This window comes from Falco punctatus (genome assembly GCF_963210335.1).
Source record: "Falco punctatus genome assembly, chromosome: Z".
Lineage (NCBI taxonomy): Eukaryota > Metazoa > Chordata > Aves > Falconiformes > Falconidae > Falco > Falco punctatus.
The window spans coordinates 68,317,738-68,339,931 of record NC_137586.1 but is presented as its reverse complement, the minus strand read 5'-3'; the positions used below and the strand labels follow the sequence as shown (position 1 = coordinate 68,339,931).

Genomic DNA, 22,194 nt, shown 5'->3' with positions numbered 1-22,194 from the left:
CTATTAATTATGTAAAGTGCCTCTACCATAGGTACACTTTTATTCAGACCAAAACAGAACTAATTCCTAATTCCACCTTCCACCTTTGTCCACTTTGCTGCTTTCTTGGCGTGTTACCTAATAAATAAAGATCTTTTGTCCTGTTGTTAAGACCCCAGGGAAATCTAGGTTGCAACTGACATCTTCTGCATACCTTCCTTAGGAAGACAGCTCCTATAAACAGAAGATTTTTACTTCCCATGCTTTTCAAATGTTATATTTTTCCTTAATAGCATCTCATATCTGAGAAACAGGAATCAAGAGGTGCAGATTGCCTCTGTGTTCTAACAATGCATAGCCTACTATATCACAAAAAAGCATCATAAAAATAACATTTCTAAATACTATTACAAAATTCACTAACCTCTCTGGTTTTGGTGCAGAATGGCTCTGCCATTGGAATATGACATACTCCTGAAAGAGTGGAATGCTGCCCATCGTATAAAGTACAGTGTCTTTTAGTTGTCCTAGAAAAACAGAAAACATGCTCAGAGAAAAGAATGGGAGAAAACAGAAGAGAAAGCAAGAAATTTACAAAAATCCCAAACCACAGCATTCCTGGGAGGGAATAAAAGTTATCAGTATGATAATAATGACTTATTTGTAATCTTGTTTTACCTCTACAAATCTTTCAGAACCGAGCTCAAGAGCATAAATCTGTTACTTCCACAGTGCATTATCAATTAATTAGAGAAAATCTATTGTTAACAAGTTGCTGAAATATTGATTTGCTCCTAAATGACACAAATAGCCACATTATGCTGCAATTCTACCGAAGAGAAAATGGCCAAGTCAGACAAGTAATCTCTGGAAAAAAGAATACAGTGAGCTTTCAGGAAGGGAAAGAATCAAGTCTGAATTACCACAAAGCTAGTCAAAATAGAGCTTGTTCATAGCACTGCATTCCCACATTGAAAGGATAGGAATTTATAGGAACAGCTTCCTGAACAAAAGAGGTGTGAATTCAACCAGAAAACCTCTGGAACAGGATGTCTTCATATTCTCAGAAAGATCACACACATGCATTGGCAGCTTGCAAGTTGAAGAATCCTTTTTCTCCCTTCTTTCAATTGAGAAGCTGTTTCCTTGCACAAAATGGTCAAACACGCAGCAGAAATTACCACCCAGCATGTCATTTTGACAACTACTGGAACTGCTACTCATATCCCATTACTTTCAAATGCACTGCCTCATGATAATTCAGCCAACTGGATGGCAAAACCCCTCTGGAACAAAATTCTTTGAGACATTCCATTCTTCCCACAATGTGTCACATATCGCACTTTATAAGGAGAAAAAGTAAGGCAAGAGCCAAATTCAATCCACAGTTAAAATAAAAAATTTCTGCTGGTAATACTGCTCACAACAGGTCCCTACCCAAGTCACCAGCAAATATTTAAAAGAAGGTTTTAAATACATGTTAGATTTGGGGGCGGGCAGAAAGATCCAATAGGAAAGGTTTAAGGATGAGATTATAAAATAGGGAAAGAGATCAGCAAATTAAAAACACATGCAAAATGAGATACAGCTGTTAAAAATTAGTTGAAACGCTAATATTACTTTATGGGATATTGAAGAGCCACAAATAGAATGTATCTGATTTCACACATTATTTTTTTTCAGTGTCTGCTAATGAATTACTTAGAATTGGAGGAAATGGGAAAAGTCATAAACCATTTCCTACATTATAGGATTTCAGATGTTGTTAGTCAGACTCTTTCACTCAGAAAACCCCCAAGGAAAGATCACACATGTATAAACACTACTCTCCAACTTTCAGATACCCTGTGTTTGGAGAGAATGGCCACATCACTAGGTGGTCTAATAAAGAAATGCTACTATGTTTAGCACCATACATATAAACTACATGGGAACAAGTGACAACTGCTCTAAGCATTGTGACTCTCAGAGTGCAACAGTTTCTCATCTGCATGGAAGGCTGCAATCCTGCAAAGGCCACAGCTACTTGTTATGGGGCCAGCTGGTGTGTCCATAAACTGCTAGGCTTAGGGTGAGAATAAAGTCAGATTTGAACCATCCTCTGATTCTTGCTACCTTTGAAGTAATGGCTGGTGCAGAAAAATGCCTTTTGGCCTCTCCTCCTGCTACTCCAGATCCAAACTGGCTATCCTGATCTGTCCCACTCACCTGTCTGCAAGGCACAGGGCAGCAGCACATGATTTTCACTGCTGCAATACCATTCCTCTGTATCCTTTGCAGAGAGAACAAAGGCTACTGAACCACAGATACTTTCCTTGCCTTACTCTCCCAGAGACCCAGAGCCAGAGAGCAAATGACAGTATCTGCCTAAAGTTCCTCTCTTTGTAGGAGTTTCAAGACCTCCCCCACATACCATTATGGAGCCAGCAAGAGACAAGAAATAAGGAACTCAACAGGGACTCTTCAAAGACAATCTACTCGTTAGATCTCACAGTTACAAATGTGGAGGCCTGCATGCCATCAGGAGAGCCTGCTTAACAACACCGTGCAACTGAACACTATACAACTGCTTGATTATTTATATTAAAACAGGAAGAAGTCACCACACGCTTGCCTAGAAACCAGCCACACTACTCAACAGTAGAAGTGCACAGTTCAGAAGGATCAAGCATGGTGTAAAGGGCAAGTACAGAGATGCTACCCGTGATGAAGTTCAGAAGCAGCGCCTGAAAGCACTGGACTGATAACTTACCAAGAAGCAGGTAAAAGCCGGGGCTCCACAGCTACTGCTGGCCATCTGACCTCTGCAGGGCTCTTCGGAGAACCCCCACCAGAACATGCTGCCTCTGTGCCAAACAGCAGATGGCAGAACACGAAAAGACAGAATTCCTTCCCTGGGAAAGGGGCGAGTATGTTCTTATGCATAACCACTTGTCTATCAGCTCAAGGGGACAGTGGTACTCACCACACAAGCAAATCCTTGCACTGTTGCATAGTCCTGCCAGGCCTGCCTTGCCCTTACTGCTTTTTCAAATTCAAAGCTGCACATACTGCAGCTCTGAAGGTGTCCCCAGAGTTTGTATTCTCCACCCTGCAGCAACAGCTACACTTAATCAGACAGTAAGGTGGCTTTTGCTCCTTCATTTTGATTTTATCATAGTAACACAAGATTTTCTGGCAGTGCTGTTTATGACTGATGCTAAGTAGCAAAATACAACTCATGTAAGTGAACAAACCAATAACTTCCCCTTGTGACAAACAGTCCTCTACCACTTGCATCATCATCTTCACCCTTCTTCTAGTAGTGCTGGATTATCAACAAGCTATTAGTAATTAAAGAACAAAATGAAAATTCACACTGGCATCTGCTGTATAAAAAACAGTCTCAGCATGCTCTGCCTCTTCAGGGACACTGAAAGAAAATTATCCCACAAAAATTAGAGTGTAACAATACTGCAATAAATTGTAGTGGTGTATGTGACACAGATTATTCAAACAATATGGTTCGCAGCTGTTCCGGTATTTCTTTTATGAGGTGATTTTCTGCATTTGCCAAATGAGCTGAATCATCCAAGTAAGTACTTACCTTCTTACTCTTCCTAGAAAATATCAGCAGCAAACATAAAGTATTACAATGCCCCTAATTAGCCTGATCTAGCCAGTTGACTAATGGCACTGCAATAAACTAACAGGAGCCAAAGGCATAAAAATCTTCCAGATTTTTTTTAAGGCACTTGTTTCAAAGAAGAGAACAATTGTAGCCCATAATAGCACCTGTGGCTACTTTTGGATTTGGAAGTAGGGAGAACAGCTTGTATATATTTTGGTACTTATTTAACAGAATGTATCTTTTATTGTTTAAATACACACCCCAACAGATAAGCATAAAGCAAGCAGAGACTCCATATTCAAAATCAAACACTTACTAGGAGTGCTAATGATCTGCAGAATTAAGCTCTCAAAAGTCTGGAAATACTATACAGTTCTAATTACACCTATTCACTGTTCCCTACTATAAGTCAAACCTATGCCCTAAACTAGGCAGAAGTCCCACAGAACTCCATATATTGAGATCCTGTCATTAATGCCACAGTGTGCATGGCCAAAGGGAGCAAATTTACATTTGCTGCCTACATCTTTCTGCTCAATTCTAGAGTTCCCCCATTCCCTTTCACTATTCCTTCTTGCTTTATACCTGAAAGGACAATCATGACGTGCTCCCTACTGAGAACCAGAGCCCAGATAACAAAAGGTACCTAGACACCCAGAAGGCACTGATTTTAATGTAAATCCTTCCCACCTGGACCCAGCCCTCTTTCCTGTCTAGTCCCTGACATGGGTTAATCACTATACAGAAGCCAGGATAACTTAAAAAAAAAATAATTGACTGTTTTTGCAGCTTTAACCAGTACCTTTTTTCCAAGACACTAACACAGTTTTTTCTGCAGGACCCCGATCTTCCAGTAGAAGGTATGTCAGAAAAACTGCATCTTTTCAAATGCTGGTAGACAATTAATCTATTTTGTCCCATGAAAATATTTCCCTGTCAGAAGCACTGTTTTCTTGATGATTTATGATATGTAATGCAATCACTTTTACAGATGATGCATTTACCCATGATAGGCAAAAATGCAGCCCCTACCTCCAAAGAACCAGCAGTCTAACACCCACTGGCAAGTACATCAGGGAAAAAGACTTAACACAGAAATCAAATTGTGAAATTAAACAGACCATTATGACTTGTCAGTTTTCTGAATTAGAGGGCAAGCTAGAAATGATTTTAAAATTCCTATCAAATATTGTTTTCCACACCGAAAAATTCTCATGTGCTATTCAAGTTCAGACTCTTCTACACTGAAATGAAAACTTGCTTGACCAAGTGAAACACTGCTCATATACGGGCTATGCCATTGCTACTGGTGACCATCTGAATAAACTCTAAATGAAGACACAGATCGCAGAACAGTTGAGGTTAGAAGGGATCTCTGGAGGTCATCTGGTCCAATCCCCTGCTCAACCCCCTGTTCCATCTAGAATTGGTTGTCCAGGACCATGTCCAGGTGGCTTTTGAGTACCTCCAAGGGTGGAGACTCCACCACCTCTCTGAGTGACCTGCGCCGGTGCTCAGTCACTCTCACAACGAAAAACTGTTTCCTGATGTTCAGAGGGAACCTCCTGTGTTTCAGTGTGTGCCCACTGCCTCTGGTCCCATCGCTGGGCACCACTGGAAAGAGCTTGGCTCCATCTTCTCTACAGGTACCCTTTAGGTATTTATGTACATTGATAAGATCCCCCTGAACCTGCTCTTCTCCAGGAAAGAACAGTCCCTGTTCTTTCAGCCTTTTCTCACAGGAGAGATGCTCTATCCCCTCCAGCATCTTTGTGGTTCTTTGCTGAACTCTCTCCAGTACATCCATGTCCCTCTTGCACTAGGAAGCCCAGCCCTGGACACAGTGTTCTAGGTGTGGCCTCACCAGTGCTGAACAGAGGTGAAGAAGGATCACCTCCCTTAACCTGCTGGCAACACCCCTACTAATGCAGCCCAAGATACTAATTGCCTTCTTTGCTGCAATGTAAAGGATCGCTGTATTTTCACTCATATTCACATCAGAGAAATATGCTGATTTGTTCTATAACCTTTTTTTTTTTCTTTTATTGAATGTTCTTAAAACCCAGACTTAACCAAGCTTACTTCCTTTCCAGGTCAGAAATTATAATACAGAATGGCAAGTGCTGGGAAATTTAAAGCTGTGTGAGGAGATTAGGTAGCTTAAAAATGAATTATTAATTTTGATAATGACATTTTGGATGAAGGATCTTCTGATATTTCTTACCTGGTTATATCTCCTGGCTCTGTTTATGTCTTTCTGCCTTAACCTCTGCAAGCGTTAGTTTCTCAATACTTCCACCCCTCCTCCACAGCAGGTAATAATTCTGCAATCATTGCAACTGTTTCTTGTTTAAAACTGCAGGCTCTCTGGGCCAGAGGGTACTTCTTCCCATGCATGCAATTCATAGCTTAGCATAGTTAGGCTCCCCTCACCTACCTAGGAGTCTGCTAGATGATAATGCTGCCAAAATATCTTTTTGGGTTTTTTTTGTTTGTTTGTTTTACTTGTGATCATCTAAGCCATGTACTCAAGTTATGTTTAATATCTTTCCTACAGAAATCAATATAGAAAATAAAATTACTCATTTCCAAGTACTACTGGCAGAGTAAGGATTATGATTTAATCTGTATAAACAAAGTGATCAGCTTAAATACTTTTAGACTTGGGAGGAAAAAAAAAAGATGACTGTCAGCAATACAGCAGCTCTCCACTGATAAATCAGCTCCAGTATAACAGGAAGCAGTTTATATAGGGCTTGCTCCTGCAGGGTACTTAGTCATTTCGATACATTGTACTTAAAACATACTCTCTTAAAAGAAAAAGCATTTCAGTTACACACGTCACAAACAAGTGGTCAGTTAACTCAAATCTTGAATAGCACTGCAGAGAACAAACCTAGGGTATACATGTTCAGTTGGCAATGAAATACTGCCAGCAGCCCCACATAAGACTTCTAGATACAGTACACCTGTAAGTACGAGAATAGATTTACCTCTTAAAATGTGTGACTATGTTTTTGAAATATTTGGTGTAGTCACTCATTTTTAAATTAAGCTCTTCCCCCCGTGCCCCCCCCTCCCCCTGCCCAGCCCCCCCAGCCCCTCCCCCCCATCTGCTTGAATTTTTCTAAACATCAGATAATCAAGGAGGGGAGGACTGACTGGAGTACAAAGACACTGGAAAAAATTTACTTCCTTATGATTCTTAACGAATAAAGGATGTTAGCATCTATCCTTGTTTTAAAACAACCTCCTCTCTTATCCCTCTGTGTTGCATTTGATCTCTCTTCCGTAGAGCCTCATTATTACTGCACATATTTTCCTACCTGTCTCCTCCTATGCTTCTTGCACCATCTCATTTCAGATTCTTCTTAAAACTTAGAACAGTCTGTGCTCTTCTCCATGTTCCTCCCTCATATTTGATAATAGGAGATCTCTTCAGAAGACTTCTCCCAAGGAGCTATGCTTCAGTTCATTTGAGGCCATTCTTCAAAGCCTGATATTTCTTCTGTGTCTGTTAGAGCTAAACTTGTAATCTCATTCCTGTTTCCTATCACATTTTGTATGAATCTCACTTTCTGCCATAAGAACTGAGGCTATCATCTCATTCCACCAAAACTTAATGTAACATTAACATGTTACTATATCATTTAACCCCACTTGTCCCCTTTTTTCTCCCATAATTAAGAACACAATTAAACACAAACGTTACTCACTTGTCAATGAACTGGTCAATTATAACAAGATCACCGGGTTGTATTTCCTCTCGTAATGAACCACAGGCAGTAGTCACCAATACATGTGAACAATTTTCTTCTTTTAATGCCCATATATTGGCACGGTAATTGATGTTCGATGGCATAATTGTATGATGCCTTCCATGTCTGCAAAGATGCATGTTGCAAGAGAGTAAAATAAATCAGACTGAAACTGCCTTCCTTCTTCCAGACAGAGAATGCCAGAAAATGTTATTTCCCTTACAACATTGGAAGTGGAACCGACCATTTCAACTACTTCCAGTTTAGCTCGTTTTCCTAACTGTATTAAAGTTCTCAGAGTATTTGGTTTCAGAAGTAGTGTAATTTTCTTTTTAGATGCAAAAATTTTAAGTTCAAGACTGTAATGAAAACAATCTTGAAAATACAATCTAAATACACTTCAGCAGCTTCAAGAGTACAAAAAGCAGTTTTCTTCAGTTTTAAGTCAGTTCCATAGATTCTGAAAACCCAGATGTAGAAAATTAAATCTTCCACACACTACAACAAATCTGTAAGATTTACATATACCTCTACAGATTTTTCTGCTCAGAAGTGTTGTTTGTATTCTCCCACCCAGAAAAGAGCAGCACACCACAGAAAATTAAAAACAGAAAGAACACACAGTTTTAATCTGTCACCTTCCCAAATAAAACAGTAGAAACACATTTTTCTCTTTGCTCTTCAAATGATCTGACAGCTTACATAAATTAGAAGAATCACTTCACGCTGTTGCAGTATATTTTTTCACCATGACAGGACTTAAGTCTTACAAGCACATGCTTTTGTGTTATCTTTGTCATCACTACAGTGGTATATCACTCACATAATGATTAAACACATTTGAAAATTTCAACTATGTAAAATGAAAGGAGGAACTGAATTGCCCAACTGAGTCTTTCAAAGAGACCAAAAGATCTTAAGAACTTGGTCAACTGGGAACTGGGAGCTGCACAGATGACCAAGCACTGTCAGGCAGGTTTCCCATGCTGATATTAGCATTTCTAGTAAGTTAATAGACTTGTAGATTATTGTTTAATATTACAGTTGTTTTCATAATCCTCTTCTAGAATATATGTGTTTGGGTTTTTTTTTAATCAAACATTTATGAGCAACTCTCTTATTGTTCCCAAAACACAAAGTGAAGATGCAGATGCCTTAGCCCCAAAAGTAAACCCATGACGGTTGTATATGAATGGTCATAAATCCCAGACAGGATGTAAACCACAGCCCAGTTGTTCAGCTGTCTGTAGCCCAAGGCCTACTTCGATACAGCACAGATATGAGCTCTTGGCTTAGCATTTCATTTGAGCAAATGAGAAAAATGTTGTCCAGGTGTAATAAAATATATGAGAAAAGTCCATGCAAAGTAAGAAAAGTAAAACCATAGACAGAAGCATAGCTGCAGAGAAGGTTAACAATTAGCACCTTAATGGAAAAAATACTGGCATGGAAAGAATTGGGCCCTGAGTGCACCACTGGGTTGCAACTGCCCTGGCCAGCCTCACCCTTGGCCTCGATGCAAACACCTGGTGCTTGTGAACCTAGGTGCTCCCACCTCCAGTCTTCTCTCCTGGCCTGAGCTATGTCACAGGTGTGCCTGTCCCCAGCCCTGTCTCCTGGATGGCCTTCAGACCTATGCTGTAGTTTGTCTCCAGACCAGTTTTCTGGATGGACTTTTGACAATGCTGCAGCCTTGACTACAACTCTGTCTTTTGCCCCATCTCTTACAGCTCCTGCTTGGACTCCCTGGATGGATCCTGGAGTTGATTCATCACCTTGACTTGTCTGGGACTGCTGATGGACTCTGTTATCAGCACCTGGCTCTGCCCATGCTGTCCAATGCTGAGAACTGTGTTAGTATTCTTATGTTTAATCTAGTAGCACATTGGTCCTAGATATCCATGGTTACATTAGTGTGAAATCTCTATGCACTCATTCTGCAGATCCTGCTTGCAGATTCTCTTCTGAGTATGGTAAGAGATGCCTGAATAAAAATGACACAGGGCGAGAGAACTACAGGGGATGCAGCCTCCTAAGCAATAATGGTAACAGCCAAAGTCCTCAATAATCAAAGGGTATTATTTGGAAGAGTGGTAGCAGAGATACAGTTCCCCTGGAAACAGGCAATTTCCCAGTTTCTCAAAGGAAATCTGCAGAGGGAGCAGATGGATTACTGAGGTTATCAGGCACAACCTACATACTACCAGAGCAGGCAGCATTGCAGACTGCTGTTCTTACTAGGGCAGCACCTAGTAAGACCTACGTAACCACCCTAGATTTCTCTTTCCTAACCTTTATTTGTAATACTCTCAGTTCCTGCAGCACCAAATTTGTTCAGGAAAAAAGACTTCTGCTGAACTTTGCTAGCAACCACAGAGCAAGATGAAGTCTGATTAAAATTCATTTCACCTAATGTAAAAAGAAAAAAACATCTGAGAAAACTTTAAGACATAGTATAAAAACCCTTAAAATGCTCACTTACCTTGCCAATAGCACACAGTCCACATTTTTTATCTTTCCCAATATCAAAGCATCCGATGGCTGCAAATAAACAAGCAAATAAGGATGAGTAACAGCCTGACAATCACATTAGAAACCTTAACTGCTGCTTAAAAATAAGAAGGATAGTTATGGAAGCAAATACTGGTTACCACTGTAGTCTCACATTTCCTTCAGCTCAGCTCTGTGACAGGGCAGATTAGTAAAACAGTCTGGAACAGAAAAATCAAACTTGACACCAGGTTTATCACAGTTTTTCTGTGTTCATACTAACATTTATATTGCAACTCCCTACTTTAGGATTTGAAATAGTAATACTTTCAAATACTTCGAAATAGCATTTCAAACAGTGCTACACAAATGTGAAAAAAGCAGCATGTACATGTTGCCCTTACGTTGGTTAGCATGTCTCACTCTCTCCTGCAAACTTTGATTGCTTTTTGCTAAAAAGGTGCTATTCCCTTCTAGAAGACCCCTCCCAAAATCTGTCCCTTTCTGTAACACTCCCCATTCTGTTCTGTCCTCTTTCTACCATGGCCCCCTAACTCAGACTAGGGGTGTGAGGAGGAGTTCTAGACTCTTCCAACCCACCCTTCATTCTCCCCTAGCTTCCTGATAAACTCCCTCTTCCCTTCTGCTAGGAGTCCTGCTTTTGGGAACAGAATTGCGAGATGACAGAGAACTTCTGGTACACTAGTGGCAGAAGCAATGTTGTATTTGGTCAGCCCAGGGACGAGGAGAGAGCATGTGCTCTCCTCTCACCGCTGCACAATGAGAACATGCATTCCTCCTGATGACCAGCCAGCCAGGAAGCTAGAGCATTTTGTTTGTAGCTGCCCAGTTGAGACATGTGCCCTGCCTTGGAGATGGTCATATTGACCACACATGTCAGACCCCAAGTCATCAACCACTACTACAACAAATTAACTGCCCTGTGGGCTGCGTTCTGCTCCTGGGCTATATGCATCAGGGATCTGAAATATACAATGCTTCTAGCTTCCCTTTTTGTTAAAAAAATTAAGGCCACTGTTTAATTAGATGCTACATTGCATTTGTGCTGAACAGCAGTGCAGCTGGGTATGCTGCTTCTCCTGCCCAGTTGAGGTCTGGATGCATTCCACTCTTACTGCTGCGTAGAAGAAACTGTAGAGTAAGCTGGAAGCCACTCTGTGCCAATCTCTCCTTCCACGCCCTGGGATTTAAAGCTGAAATAGCTATTAACCAAATTATTATTTATTTACAAGTTTGCAAGTATCTGGAAGGACTCCCATACTTGCATTTAGAAATGTTCTGTTTTCTACTGCTTAATATAATTTTATTTGTATTTTAATGCTAGCTGCAAGATTACAGCATTTAGTTTTACAGCTGTTAATTCTATCACTCTTGAAAGTTTGCAGAGATCTAGAATGAAGTAATATGTGAGCCCTCCCAGATGCATTTTAGGGATATTAATTTCTAATAAAACCAGCACTTTCTACTCCCTATTGCACAGCTCTTTTTTTGCCATTTTTAATGTGAATTCTCTTCTCTGCTGGTTTTTGCTGGGTTAGAATTAATTTTCTTCACAGTAGCTAGTATGGGGCTATGTTTTAGATTTGTGCTGGTAACTGTTGATAACACAGGGATGTTTTCATTATTGCTGAGCAGCACTTACACAGAGTCAAGGCATTCTCTGCTTCTCACACCACCCCAGAAGAATTCAGGAGGAAACACAGCCAGGACAGCTGACTCCAACTGACCAAAGTGATGTTCCAGACCTTATGACCAAAAAGAAGGAAGGGGAGCAATGTTTGGGGTTATGGCATTAGCCCTGCTTTCCTGGAGATGGCTGAAGACCTGCCTGCCCATGGGAAGCCGCAAATTAATTCCTTGTTTCACTTTGCTTGTGTGTGCAGCTTTTGCTTTACCTATTAAACTGTCTTCATCTCACAACCTGCAAGTTTTCTCACTTTTACCCTTCTGATTCTCCACCTCATCCCATCGAGAGGAAGTGAGTGAGGAGTTGTGTGGGGCTTGGTTGCCAGCTAGGGTTAAACCATGACATCATCATAGCACCGTAAATTACTCAATCACCTAGGTTTAAATTCTGTCAGACACAGAATTACCACTGTTAAAAGTCTCCATTTAATTTTAACCTACTGACATAAAAACATTTAATCTATTTAGCTTAATTCACATGTATTCTCCTGAACCAGATATAGCTTTGAAAGCAAAATTTCACACAGGGCGAAAGCCTTCCTGTCTAGCTGCCAAGGCATTTTGATGTTGCAACATTCCATAACAATGAAGGTTCACAATAATTAGCATTTGCAGTTTTGCTTTTTTGAGGTTTGGTTTGGTTTGTTTAGATGGCACACATTTGCTGTGTGAAGTAGTAAGCACGCAAATTAGCTCACAGCAGGATACAAAAATAGTCTTAAAAACTAAAGAGGACTTCAGACAAAATTCCTTGTCTCCTATCAAAATGAAAAGATTATTAAGTTGAAAATTGGATCCTTCACTTTACAAGTGACAGATGCAAGTTTATTGCAAGTGATAGATTCAAGTTTATATCAATTTCCAAAAGATTTGGGGTAGAAAGGTGCAATTTAACTGCTATTTGATATTCGTCCCCACCACAGAACTCCACTGAATTCTGGTGTATGTTGCTGACACTGCAAGAATGCAACAGTTTTGAAAGCCAACAGGCTTCAAAATCCAGTTGCAGCAGCCAGGGTTTCCTTTCCTACCTGCTGCCCCTCTATAGTCACTTCAAAAAGCTTCAGGGTGGCCATGTAACAAGACCAGTTGTCATCTTTACACAGATTTCCACAGAATGTATTCAAGGCATCTTACAACTGCCTGAATACCTTTCTCGCAAATGATTGCTAAAATCATGGCAGAGGAAAAAAAAAAGGTTTGGAATGAAGAATGCTATGCTAAATGACAAACTGTTTAAGAAAAGAATTTGCAGATACTGCATCATAGGCCATTAAAAGAGAGGAAATAAGGATAAATCAGTGTGTGTAAAGTTACAAGGAAGTGAAAGACACAGAAATTTCAGACTGTGTTAACCATGTAATACAGCTAGCGTGTACTTCCGTTCCATGCTCCTTCTCCCACAAGTCCTTTCCAGTGCTGTACCTCTATACTATTATCTCAGCATTTTATCAGCTTTGAAACGCTGATAAAATAATAAAAAATTCCAATGGAACAATCCCAGTTTAAAGCTCTAATACAGTATTTTTAAAGCAGGATTCAAAAAAAGGTCCAATAAAAAGTTCTTGGACATTAATAATTCATACACATATTTAACTACTTCCCCCTTCCACCAAATCCAAAGATATTTATTACTCAGTATTGCAAAATAGAAAAGGAAGCAAAGAATCCTGGGCAGTTAACCATAAATTATGAAAGTAACAAACAATTGAAATAAATCTCTTTTGTCTGCAACATAAATATGCAGAAAGTATTGTTCATGTGGTGCTTACAAAATTCATTTTTTCCTTGGTCTTACTTCAGAAGCAAGCTGGAACAGAAAACAGAATGAACAAGCAAACTAAAAATCTACAGAAATCTTGAGATGGAACAGCATCTCACAGGTTCCCCAAAACTTCATTTAACCTATGATTTAGTTTAAGAACCAAACGACATACATTGCTTTGGGGAGGCAGAAGAGGAGCTTAAATGTTATGTCACATGGTCTGATTTTCCTGATGCAAGCATACAAAGCTCATTTGCAAGGTGGGCAACCCTTGCTCCGCCCTGCTTCGTTTGCCCAATATATCTGTGACCAACAAGGGGAGCGGGGGGGCAGCTAAAATAATTTCCTAGAACAGGAAGATATTTTGCTGATTTGAGGAAAGGTGATTCAGAACCAAGTTCTGTCATCCAGGAAGTAAAACAATCTAACTGAAAGCACATTCTGAACAAAGTTTTACCAGTAGCTTCAAAATTCAGTGCTGAAGATAAATGTTGTTGCAACCTATTTTTTATCCTATAAGAGAACAATATTTTCCATATCTGGAAATGGAATGCTATAAGGATTTACGGTATCTTCCATAGAACACCAAATCTTTGATGCAATCAAAATGGTGGAAGCTGACACACGAGAAACAGCAGAACAAAGATAGTAGCTGAGTTACTTCCTAAATGAAAATTAAAACCCCTTCCATACTGACCAAAGGTGCAGAACTGAAGAAACTTCTTTTACTCCCCTGAGCAGGAGCCATCCTACAGGTACTTCTACTCTTCTGAGTAATACTAAACCCTGCTGTAGACCAGCTACTGCACTACAGAACTTAGGCCACCCAAATCCTATTGCATCTCAGCACTGCGACAGAACAGCCCTCTAAATGCTGTGCTGCCACTGCGCCCTTAACTCCGGTCTGAACAGAACTGTGGTGAGGGAGAAGTGTGTTTCATCCTTCCTGGATACGAAGGCTTCAGTTAATACTGGCTACAACCACGCTATTTTTGGTTTCTGAGCCATCTCCAGATACAGCCGTGCTGATACCACCCATGATTCTCAAAAAACGGCATGCAATGGCAACTGGTTTGCTTTAGCCAGTGGACTGTATTTCAGTCCAACACTGGCTACCATTTGGAAAACAGGGTACAGAAAAGAGAGGAGGCAAGTTCCTTTCATTCTCTTCCAGTTTATTAAAAAATTTTGAAGGATGGTAGAAAAGTGTGTTTTTCTGATTATGACTTCTCCTCCCTTAATCTTTATCTCCTTCCCCTTCTTGAATGGTGTGTACACAAACTCTGCTTACTGTTTACACTCTTACTTCTCCCTTAAACCATTTTGAATGGAGGCACGGATTCAGATTTTAAATCGCACACCACAGCACTGAGTTTCTGACAAGCTTCTACCCATGAAAGGGCGCTTGCTGCCACAGGCCAGATGTTTTAATGTATGTATACTAGCTTAAAATGGTAGATTTAATAAGATACAATTTTGATGGCAATTATAAAGCACCCTGACCTCCCTGGTCCTACGACATTACAGGTATCTGAGATCCAGTTATTCTATGAACTTCCTGTGTCAACTGGAACCTCTCTCCTCCTTGATTTCCTGCCTATAAAACTCTCTCTCATCCTTTGTCTTACCTGTTTCTACTTCTAAAAGTGCTTTGGAGTGGGAATTGTCCTTCACAACACACTCAGCGCTGTGTATACAGCAACACCCATAACCTCCACTCCCTTCTGCTGAAGAAAAGGGCTGAAAAATGTGGAGTTACGTCAAGAATACCTGTACTACAGCAACAGTTTCAGAGCTTCATTTTCAAATCAGTTTCAGATTATGTGGTTAGAAGCGTGACTGTAAGGAGAGCATTGGTATGTAAAGCATAATTCAGTGGTTACAGGAAAAATGGTGGCACATACAGCTCAAAGGACATTTTTCTGCAATTCAGGAAGGTCCCTGGAGCAATCTGGCATATACTACAGGTCACAAGCAGCACAAATTTGAAAGAGGAGGTTTATCTCTCGACTGCAAATTCAGGACTCAGTTTGTAAATGCATCCAGTCGACAGATGAGAAGGGGCAAAGTCTCCTTTGCACATCATCTTTTTAACACCTTGTTTCTACAAACTAAGCAGCACACAATACACAGCAAGTAAAACGAAAGTCTTGTGCTAGTACCTCTTTTAGGCATTCATTTAACAGTCTGAAAATTAAAAGCATACAAACATCTTTAAAAACAAGTCTCAGTAGTAAAAAAAAGAGAAAGGTTATACAGACCTTGCCATAAGGAGTATCAACGTATTTTTCTGTTCTTCCTTCTAAGATATCCGGATCATCCAGCCCGGTTCCACCAATAATTCCGATCTTACACAGAAAAGTACTTTATTAGTCTTCTTGAGATTATACTCCATTTAACAGCATGTGGGAAAAACGAACTAGGCAACTACAAAATGTATTTTCTGCTTGAGATGGGGTTAGACTACAGATAAACAAAACATAATATGCACAACACATTTCCCAGAAAAGAAATTTCACAGAATCCTAGAATGGTCAAGGTTGGAAGCAACTTCTGGAGATCATCTAGTCCAACTCCCTGCTAAAGCAGGTTCACCTAGAGCAGGATGTACAGCATCCAGGTGGGTTTTCAGATTCTCCAGAGAAGGAGACTGTACAACTTCTCTGAGCAGCCTGTTACAGTACTCTGTCACCCTCAAAGTAAAGAAATTCTTCCTCATATTCAGATGGAACTCCCTGGGTTTCAGTTTGTACTCATTGCCCCTTGTCCTGTCATTGGCCATCACTGAAAAGAGCCTGGCCCTGTCTGCTGGATACGCACCCTTAAGATATTTGCTGTCATTGATAAGATCCCCTCTCAGCCTTCTCTTCTCCAGGCTAAACAGGCCCAGCTCTCTCAGCCTGTCCTCATAAGGGAGCGATAAACCTGCCCCTCATCATGTTCGCAGCCCTTCACTGGACCCTCTCCACTACTTCCCTGTCCCTCCTGAACTGGGGAGCCCAGCACTGGGCACAGCACTCCAGATGGGGCCTCACCAGGGCAGGGTAGAGGGGCAGGATCCCCTCCCTCCACCCGCTGGCCATGCTGCTCCCAATGCCCCCGGGATCCCACTGGCCTCCATGGACACACAGGCACACTGCTGGCCCATGGGCACCTCGCTGTCACCAGGACTCCCAGGTCCTGCTCTGCAGAGCTATCTTAATTTCAAATGACTGATTTTAAACAACTGTAAGCTGCCAATTTCTTGCACTATGATTCTCCTCTTTAGCGATACCAAATTAAAAAAAAGCTATGGAAAATACACAAAGATGTACCAATTCATCATTTATTTCCAATACAAAACTGAAGGGTTTTATTTGGGAATGCCTGTAATGAAGTATCTGCATAAAATATATTAAAACAAAGGCTTCCTGTTTACATGGGGAAAGCCCTACACATAACTGCTATATGGAATACCAGGCATATAGTATCATACATTGAAAATAACGAAAAGCTAACCTTCTCCCAAAACATTAGAAGTTTTTTTTGTTGACTTGCCAAAATCTAAGAACTTCCCTGTTTCTGTAATAGTCTCTGTACAGCTTCTGAAAAGCTCAACAACATCTTCACAAGTGAAATAAAAAGAATTTACTGACAATTTCACCTGCTGTAAGCACTGCCGGGTTTCTTCAGGCATTTAAAATTAGGTCACCTGGTATGTAAGGAAGTGTAAGCGACTATTCAAACTTTGCAGCTGGGTCACTAATTGTCTCCTGTGTAGATACACTGGTGTCAGGTTTTATTCAACTTACAACCTTTCCCTAAGTAGAAACTTAAGAGACTCTCATTCCTCCTACTTTTTTAATGAAGTCTTTTCAAGTATTTTTCCCAAATTTTTATGAAATTGACTAACAGTTTCAAAGCATATTGGAAAGAGAAAAAAAGCAGGCAAAGCTAAGGGCCACTTAAATAGAATATATTTTATATCCTTAGAAAATCAGAATAAAAGTCTTGTGTTTTGACACAACTTGTAGTGTAGTTACTTGATGTGACTTAAAAATACCACATGTCATGCCCTAGTAATCACAGATTTCTTGTTCTGGCTCATAGCTCATCTGTTCCTGTTCTTTTGCAAAAAAGGGAAAAGAAAAAAAGGTAATTTGAAACATATATTGTCACTGAGACTAAGCTCACCTGTGGTTTCATACTTGAGCTAAAGAAAAATGCATCTGAATTTTCTTGTTTCTAGTTCATCATTGGAAAGTATCTTGGTTTTGTCTTTGCAGGGATTATTCTGTTTTCAACAAGTCAAGTTTTCTCTTGAGTTCAGAACACTTCTACCTCTTTGGACAGAATGGTTGATGTCTGGTCCTTCACAACCTTCACAACAAGTAATGAGGGAGAGAAAATGCTCTTTTTTTTTTCTCTTTTTTTTTGCATCCAATGTAGTTTGTCTCAGTTTTTAAGTTGAAGAATTCTTATCATGGCTAAAAAAATTGGAACTATTCTGGCATGACTTACTACTGCATGGTTCCACCACTATTATTATTTTTATAGAAAATAACTCAATGTGAATTTCAATGTAAAACACCCCCTTTCCACAACACACACCCAACTGTCTCTTAGTCTTTTTTCTTAACTTTCACATTCATAGACACCTCATTTGTTTAACCACTATATTAGTTGGCTCATCAAGCGTTTCGTTTTAACAAGCTGAGGCTCTGTGGCCTTCATTACACACCAAATACTTGTATGAGAAAGCTTTCCACAGCAGATGGTGTAAACACAAATACCCTAGAAGTAGTTTTATCGGATCTCCTATTTCCTTTTGCTACCCCCCTGTGGAGCACGAGTAGTAGTGCAAAGCAAAATACCAGTAGAAATCCACGAACTCCAACCCTGACTAGAACTTAAGCATTTGGGAAGACCTAGATCATTGTCTGCAGTAGTACTGATGGGTCTGTTCCCATGTTATTCATGTTGCTTATTTATCACAAACGTTCAGATTGTTAGATCGCTCATATAAAACCTGAAAACTATACGTTTTAGGATGAGTAATTTTCTGCCTTAAGAACTACCTAAGAGGTGTGCAACACAAGCAATCATAAAATTCAAAATCAGCAAGACCACCCTTAATATTGCTCATGTGTGCATTCACTAAACACAGAAGACCACTACATTAAAAAAAGCCAAGATCAAAATGGTACCTTTTTTTTTTATCCAAGAAAAAAATGGTTACTTAAGTAACTGAACTAGTTTTAGTTTGATACAATGCTTGTTTTATTAGTGCCCTACAATTTAAGATTGAGAATATTCAAAACCAGAATGCTTATGTGCCTGAACTTTAACTCTGGAAAAATGAAATTTCTTGGGCCTGAAGAAAACAGTGCAGTGCTGGAGATACCGGCTACACCTACATGACATAAATGTTATTTTGGAACTGCTTTAAGGTCCTTATGAACACACAAGATCCAGCATTTCCTGCACCAGGAAGCAGCACACCTGATGTGTGGCAGCACAGAGCTCGGTCTGTTCACAGCAGCATAGGCCCGGTGAGGTGGCTTCCCCATGTGCTCTTGGGCTCCCTACTCCTGCTGCAGCAGTGGCATCAATACTTCATTGTGCTGCACGGTTCAGCTCCACAGCAGCCTTTACACCACCAGCCATGCTGTCAGAAATGGCAGCAGTGCAATGAGCTGGCAAAATATTCACTGCTCCCAGGTGGAGAGCCCACAGCACGGAAGAAGAGCTAGACTACCCTGAATTTGCTTATGCCTTCTCCCTCCTTGCAAAAGACCTCAGGAGCAGTTTGTCACCCTTCAAGCCACCTCAGGCAACAGTAGCCAGAGAAACACTGGGCTTGCTATAATTCACAGGAGAGCTACTACGGTGGAACGAACGTTAGGCCAGCAGATTTGTTGAAGCAGTGCTTCTCCAACCATGTAACGCTAGCTTGGAGCTAGCAGCTCCAACCGTAAAATGAATGTTAGCTCTTGGCAAGAAAATAGTTTTTCCTCTAACATACATAATCTCCAGGAATATCAGCTGTGTCTGGGGCTGGAGACCCCAAAATCTGATTCTATATTAAATTCTGCTTTACGGACCTCCTAGGATTATCAAATTGATCAATTACCAGAAGGAATGCAGCTGTCCTAGGCTCCTCGAGGAGATACCCTGCCAAAGGATCTGAGGTCTGTTTCCACGTAGCAGTCCAGGCACTGAAAGCCAGTAATAGCAGACTGGAGCTGACTCGGAGATAAAAAGTCTCACCTGACCTCAAAGGCAGAGACAGTCACATCTAGGAGTGACCTCAAGAATGGAAAGGTGCAATACTGTATGCTCCATTCCAGACTTTTCATCCTACAAAGGGATGTGATGGACATAACCTGTGAAAATTAACAGAGGCTGTACCTAAGGTTATCTGGAATTAAATCTAAAGTAAAATGGCATTGCACTGGGAATGAAACATGAAATATTTCACTATGGTACAGTCAATCTCAAACACTGGGATGAAGAGCAACAGAAGTAAAACCTAAGAAATAGTATCACATCAGTAACTAAAAAATCAAAAGCATTTCTCTGTGGGAGCCCAAGTAATGATCACACTTAAGCGTACACCTTTCTTAAACGGCTGGTTGGTGAAATTCTGCAAATAGGTTCCAGCAGAAGACACAGAAGTGTCAGTGCAGTAACAGTACACACTTGCCCATCTGATGATCTTACACACTAGTACACGTTCATTGGTGTCACCACCAGCCATGAGTCTTTGTGACAACTACCTCTGAATACCTCCATATTCCTCTCTTCTATTTTGGGGATAATGAGAAGAGGAAGAGGATGGCATTAAAAAGACTTTTCACTTACACAGAGGTAACAGCAACCTGCACACAATTTACAGTGCAAAGAATAAACCTGCTGTCTCTGTGAAATCAAGGCCGCTTATAGCCAATTCCTGCACACCAAGACGACCGGGAAAGTTACTTTACCTCAGAAAACTAATTCGTATGTTGGTCGAAACACAATTCCTGCGTTTCACCGCAACTGGCCCGCCCACCCCTGACGCGGGCCGTCACCCTCCGGTCCCACTGCTGACGCACCGCGGACGGGCCGGTCCCAGGCCAGACCCGTGTGCTGGCGCGGCGGTACAGGCGCCCTGCGACGGTGACAAACGTGCCTCACTCCCTCTCACGGACAAGCCCGACCGGCCGCAGCCGGCTCTGACACTCCGAGAAGCGGAGACCCCCGACTCCCATGAAGGAAAAAAACCCAACCAAATAAACCACCTGCGGCAGCGCCGTGGCGCTGAGGGCGGGGAGCGGCGTGCGGAGGCTGCGCGGCCCGCAGCCGAGGGGCCTGGAGGCGGCGAGGCGGAGTTGCCGGGGGCGGGGGGGGGTGGTGTCACTTGGCCCGGCGCCGTGCGCCCAGGGCCCGCTCCTGGCGAGCGGGGCGGGAGGGAGGCGGGCAGGGAGCGGAGCGCGGCGGAGGACGCGGCGGCCGAGAAGCGGCGCCTCCGCCCACGCGCTCGGAAGCCCCCGGAGGGCAGCGGCGTGGCCCCGCGCCCTCCCGCTCCGCAGGCCCGCGGCCGGCCCGGCAGGGGGCAGGCGGGGAGGGGTTGAGGGCGGCGGTGGGTGCCGCCTCTTTCCCAAGCCACGGCGACGCTGCCCCTCGCTTACCTTCACGGCCGCGGCGGCGGCAGCCATGTTGGCGGCAAGGGCGGGGGGGTGGCCGCCGGGGCCGCGCGCCGCGTGTGGCCCGGCCCCGCCCCGCCCCGCCCCGCGCGGGCAGGCCCCTCCCCCCGGCGCTGCAGGGCCGCGGGCCGGCGGGGGCGCCGGGGCCTCGCTAGGGGGCGGGGCCGCCCGCGCTGAGGGGAAGCGGCGCCCGGGCCCGCGCCCGCGCCGACGGGGCCGTGACCCCGGAGCCCTCGGGCCGAAGGGAGCCCGCGGGGGGCCGGCAGGTCTGTCCCCGCGGCGCGGGTGGGAGAGGGCGCCCCCGGGCTCCGCACCCCGCGGCTGGGGACGAGTCTTCCGGGTGTGGGCCCGACGCTGGCGGTGTCGCCTGACGCTAGTCGCACAGCCGGAGTTCTTCGCGAAGCGGTTAGGAGCAAGCGGTGCAGAACGGTTCCTTGGGGTAAAATCTGGATTTTGTGTCACAGCATAGGACATAACTGCTCCTTCCGCTCCGCGACCTCCCCCGCTTACACCCCCCCCAGGATACATCCTCTCCAGAAGCAGATACTGCTATCCCATTATTTCTGGGTATTTCTATTGATATGCTGTTCCTACACTTCACTAACAGCCCCATCAGAACATCTCCAGCATGCTTTTGAAACGTCGCTACCGACTGGTCCATAAGCCCTGAAGTGTTATTACATCCTTGAAATGTATCCTCAGTGAAGGTTTTAATACTTTTTAAAAAGCTTTCTTCTTGGAAATGCTTTTATTAAGTCAATGAGTGCTGCTGTGTTTAAATACCTCTTGAAGTCACAGCCAAGGTAACCCATCCTGCTTTCTTTTTAATTTTTCTGATCTGCATATCTAGATGCAACTCTCAGGAGTATTCACTAGCTGCATGTAAAGAAAGCAACACTGCAGCTGTTGATACCTAGATACTCTTGTAAATTATGCTGCAGTTCCAGAAAACAGTATTCCACAAATCTCGTGGTATAATAGAAATAATTTGTCTACTTCAGTGTGTAAGCATGTGTTAAAAATGCTAAACATTGGCTTGGTCTTTCTGAAAACTAACTTTCGGATGGTCCATATTTTGGCTGGACCACCAACCATACTGCTGGACACACCGTGGTTTATTTGACTTCCTCCTCAAATTCTGAATTTGTCAACAGAGGGTAGAACTGAACAGCACTACAAAGTCCCATATGCACCCTGTAAAACAGTGGCATGATGCAA

The 22,194-nt window shown here is 42.3% G+C and overlaps 1 protein-coding gene across 5 annotated transcripts in view; it reads right to left on the bottom strand.

The window, feature by feature from the left end:
• MTAP (methylthioadenosine phosphorylase) overlaps positions 1–21,121 on the bottom strand; it is a 32,340-nt gene extending 11,219 nt beyond the window's left edge. The window contains exons 1-5 of one of the 5 annotated variants that reach the window (XM_080372432.1): positions 20,962–21,121; positions 15,571–15,657; positions 9,830–9,888; positions 7,306–7,473; positions 404–506 (exon numbers count right to left, since the gene is read on the bottom strand). In XM_080372432.1, coding sequence (XP_080228558.1) covers positions 404–506; positions 7,306–7,473; positions 9,830–9,888; positions 15,571–15,657; positions 20,962–20,988 — 444 coding nt within the window. In that variant the 5' untranslated portion in view covers positions 20,989–21,121. Of the gene's footprint in view, positions 1–403; positions 507–2,731; positions 6,662–7,305; positions 7,474–9,829; positions 9,889–15,570; positions 15,658–17,482; positions 17,643–20,274; positions 20,418–20,961 lie in introns of those variants that run through there. The other 4 variants (XM_080372433.1, XM_080372436.1, XM_080372434.1 and 1 more) reach the window with 4 other exon arrangements.
• Between the last annotated feature and the right edge of the window lie 1,073 nt (positions 21,122–22,194).